The following is a 3,484-nucleotide window of genomic DNA, read 5'->3' as shown; positions in this document are numbered from 1 at the left end:
CAGGGAAGGGGAGGCGGCATCAGAGCGCCGCGGGGGCAGGAAGGGGAGGTGGAGGGCGCGGCGGGGGAGCGGGAGGCGGGTGTCGGGAGAGCAGAAAGGACCAAAGCCTGGAGGAAGCCGAGAGGGATAAGGGGCGACGCCAGAATCCGAGCAGGAGAAACCTGCGCTTTCAGGCAGGGGAGGGCGGGGGCGCGCGGGAGGGAGGGAGGGAGGGAGGCGGGGGTGAGGGGGCAGGCGCGGGGAGAGGGGAGTATAACTCGGCGGCCGCGAAGCGCGGGGCAGTTTCGCATGCCCAGGTCTGCAGCCAGCGCCAAGCGGAGCCCAGCAACAGCGCAGACTGACCTCGTAGCCAGCGGTGGAGCGCGTAGCCGGGTCAAGGCGCGCCGAGCTCCGAGCGGCGGCGAGTGAGCGCAACTCCGCATCGCCCTTCCCCTCTCCGGCTCTCGCCCAGCGCTTCTGCGGAGGGTCCCGGCTACCGGGGCCAGTTGCGTGAGCCACATACAAGCGCGCGGGCAGGCCGGGAAGATGATGATGATGTCCCTGAACAGCAAGCAGGCGTTCAGCATGCCGCACGGCGGCAGCCTGCACGTGGAGCCCAAGTACTCGGCATTGCACAGCGCCTCGCCCGGGTCCTCTGCACCCGCGGCGCCCTCCGCCAGCTCTCCTAGCAGCTCGAGCAATGCTGGCGGCGGGGGCGGCAGTGGCGGGGGCGGTGGAGGCCGGAGCAGCAGCTCCAGCAGCAGTGGCAGCAGCGGCGGCAGCGGCGGGGGCTCCGAGGCGATGCGGAGAGCATGTCTTCCAACCCCACCGGTGCGTATTTCTGCATAATCACCGCTTAAAGGCACATTTTGACAGCCCCCTTTATCTGCTTGATGTTTTTTTCATGTCTGCACAGCAAATCACCCCGCACCTCCAACCAATTTCCGCCCCCCTTTCTTATGTATTCAGAGGGTCTTTCCTTTCATATTAATTTTTAAGACCTGGAATGTTGCCTGTGCGCGTGTTGTGTTGTGTTGTGTTTGCAGGCTCACTTTCCTCCTCCTCGTGCACTCGTGGCTTCTCTCCGTGGCTTCCCTCCTCTCCTCCTCACCTGCTAGTTTCAGGATTGTTATTATTATTATTTTAATTTATTTTTAACGTTCTGGGAATGTTGTAGGCGCGGCGGCGGTGTCGAGCTCTGGGCCGGAGCTTCCGGAGAGAGTGCGCACAATTCCCCGCTGAGAGTGATGTGTGCCTTTTACTTGCAATTGCAGAGCAATATATTCGGCGGGCTGGATGAGAGCCTGCTGGCCCGCGCCGAGGCTCTGGCGGCGGTGGACATCGTCTCCCAGAGCAAGAGCCACCACCATCACCCGCCCCACCACAGCCCCTTCAAGCCAGACGCCACCTACCACACCATGAATACCATCCCGTGCACGTCGGCTGCCTCCTCTTCGTCGGTGCCCATCTCGCACCCGTCCGCGCTGGCGGGCACGCACCACCACCACCACCACCACCACCATCACCACCATCAGCCTCATCAGGCGCTTGAGGGCGAATTGCTGGAGCACCTGAGTCCCGGGCTAGCGCTGGGTGCCATGGCGGGCCCCGACGGTGCCGTGGTGTCCACTCCAGCTCACGCGCCGCCCATGGCTACCATGAACCCCATGCACCAAGCCGCTCTCAGCATGGCCCACGCGCACGGGCTGCCCTCACACATGGGCTGCATGAGCGACGTGGACGCCGACCCCCGGGACCTGGAGGCGTTCGCCGAGCGCTTCAAGCAGCGACGCATCAAGCTAGGGGTGACCCAGGCCGATGTGGGCTCCGCGCTGGCCAACCTCAAGATCCCCGGCGTGGGCTCGCTCAGCCAGAGCACCATCTGCAGGTTCGAGTCCCTCACGTTGTCTCACAACAATATGATCGCGCTCAAACCCATCCTGCAAGCGTGGCTAGAGGAGGCGGAGAAGTCTCACCGCGAGAAGCTCACCAAGCCGGAGCTCTTCAACGGCGCGGAGAAGAAGCGCAAGCGCACGTCCATCGCGGCGCCGGAGAAGCGCTCGCTCGAAGCCTACTTCGCCATCCAGCCGCGGCCCTCTTCCGAGAAGATCGCCGCCATCGCTGAGAAGCTGGACCTTAAGAAGAACGTGGTGCGCGTCTGGTTCTGCAACCAGAGGCAGAAACAGAAAAGAATGAAATATTCCGCGGGCATTTAGGAGACCCACGGCCTCTCCAGGGACAGGCCCCTCCTCATCTCCTCTTTTCCCTCCCTCTCTCTCCTGCCTCTTTTTTTTCCTCCCCCCCCCCCCCCCCCCCACTTTTCGCGACTAGAAACAATTCCATTAAATGTGAATCCGGAGAAAGCGAGGATTGGAGAGCGAGCGAACGAGCAAGTCACTGAGCCTACGTCCGTTGAGAATGTGAAACGATTTCTCAAGGGAAAGAAAAACAAAAGAAGGGATTTGTCAAGTTGTAGCAAAGTTGTCCCTTTCGACCCCACCCCACCCGGAAAAGGCACCTCGGCCTCTTCAGAGGAAGTCTGGAGCCGGCTGTTTGCAGGAAGGCAGACGGGACAGCCTTTTAAAAGGCTTCCAGAATGAGCAAGTAAGATTTGTTTTTATTCCTAAAGACATCACCCTTGTTCCAAGTTTAAAAGTACACTTTGCAGCTATTTTTCAGAAATAGAAATTGATTCAGGACTGAAACTTTAAGCTAGAGTTGATGCTTAATGTGATAGAGACATCTCTAAAGTATTTTGAATTTTAAAAAAAAGATGGCAGATTTTCTGCATTTACACTGTATATTATATATATATTTTTATTGTGGTTCTTACCCCCTTCTTCCTTCTCTGAAGTGTTAATGCTTAAGGAAGGAGTTGCGCCTGCTGTGTTCACTGATCTTGAAAGCTATTATTAGATTATTGCTGAACAACCCTCTGTAAATTATTAATTTATCTCTCTAGCAACTTAATTTGTGCACATTCTAATTAATTAAGCTTATTTACTCTTAAAAAACGGGAGAACGTATGGCTAGTGAAGTTAACAAATTTTTTTATTTGATGAGTTTACTGAATTTTTACAGCTTTCCTCTTATACTGTGTTCCTTTTGGCCCATTTGTATATTCTCACTTTGAATGAAGATTGCTTTTTCTTTGTTTTTACTGGTAGTGTTCTGATTTGTGAGTCGACACTCAGTAATGGATGTCTTAATCGTGTAGACCTGATTCACTGTCCAAAGTATTGTTTACTTCGTTACATATTTAATGGGGATTCCCACATTGTCCCTGCTACACAGGCACTCTCTCACTCACTCATAGACACACACACACACACACACACACACACACACACACCTCTAATGGAAGAGAAGAAGTCAAGCAGTTGGAAGCATGACTAGGATGCATCGTTTTCTAGCTTTAGGTGCATTTGTCACTTGGTGTTTGCCCTTCCAGATTCTAAGATTTCACCAAGGTATTTCAGTCTTCTAGTTTTCAATTGCTCTGTTG

The 3,484-nt window shown here is 55.1% G+C and overlaps 1 protein-coding gene across 1 annotated transcript; it reads left to right on the top strand.

Moving 5' to 3' along the window:
• Positions 1 to 525: 525 nt before the first annotated feature.
• POU4F2 (POU class 4 homeobox 2) lies at positions 526 to 2,195 on the top strand. Its single transcript, XM_033857490.2, has 2 exons — positions 526 to 810; positions 1,254 to 2,195. Exons 1-2 carry the CDS (start codon positions 526 to 528, stop codon positions 2,193 to 2,195), a joined length of 1,227 nt encoding a protein of 408 aa, XP_033713381.1.
• Positions 2,196 to 3,484: the final 1,289 nt, after the last annotated feature.

Source organism: Tursiops truncatus, chromosome 5, assembly GCF_011762595.2.
Source record: "Tursiops truncatus isolate mTurTru1 chromosome 5, mTurTru1.mat.Y, whole genome shotgun sequence".
Taxonomy (NCBI): Eukaryota; Metazoa; Chordata; class Mammalia; order Artiodactyla; family Delphinidae; genus Tursiops; species Tursiops truncatus.
The sequence above is the reverse complement of the archived record's forward strand: the minus strand, read 5'-3'. Positions and strand labels throughout refer to the sequence as shown.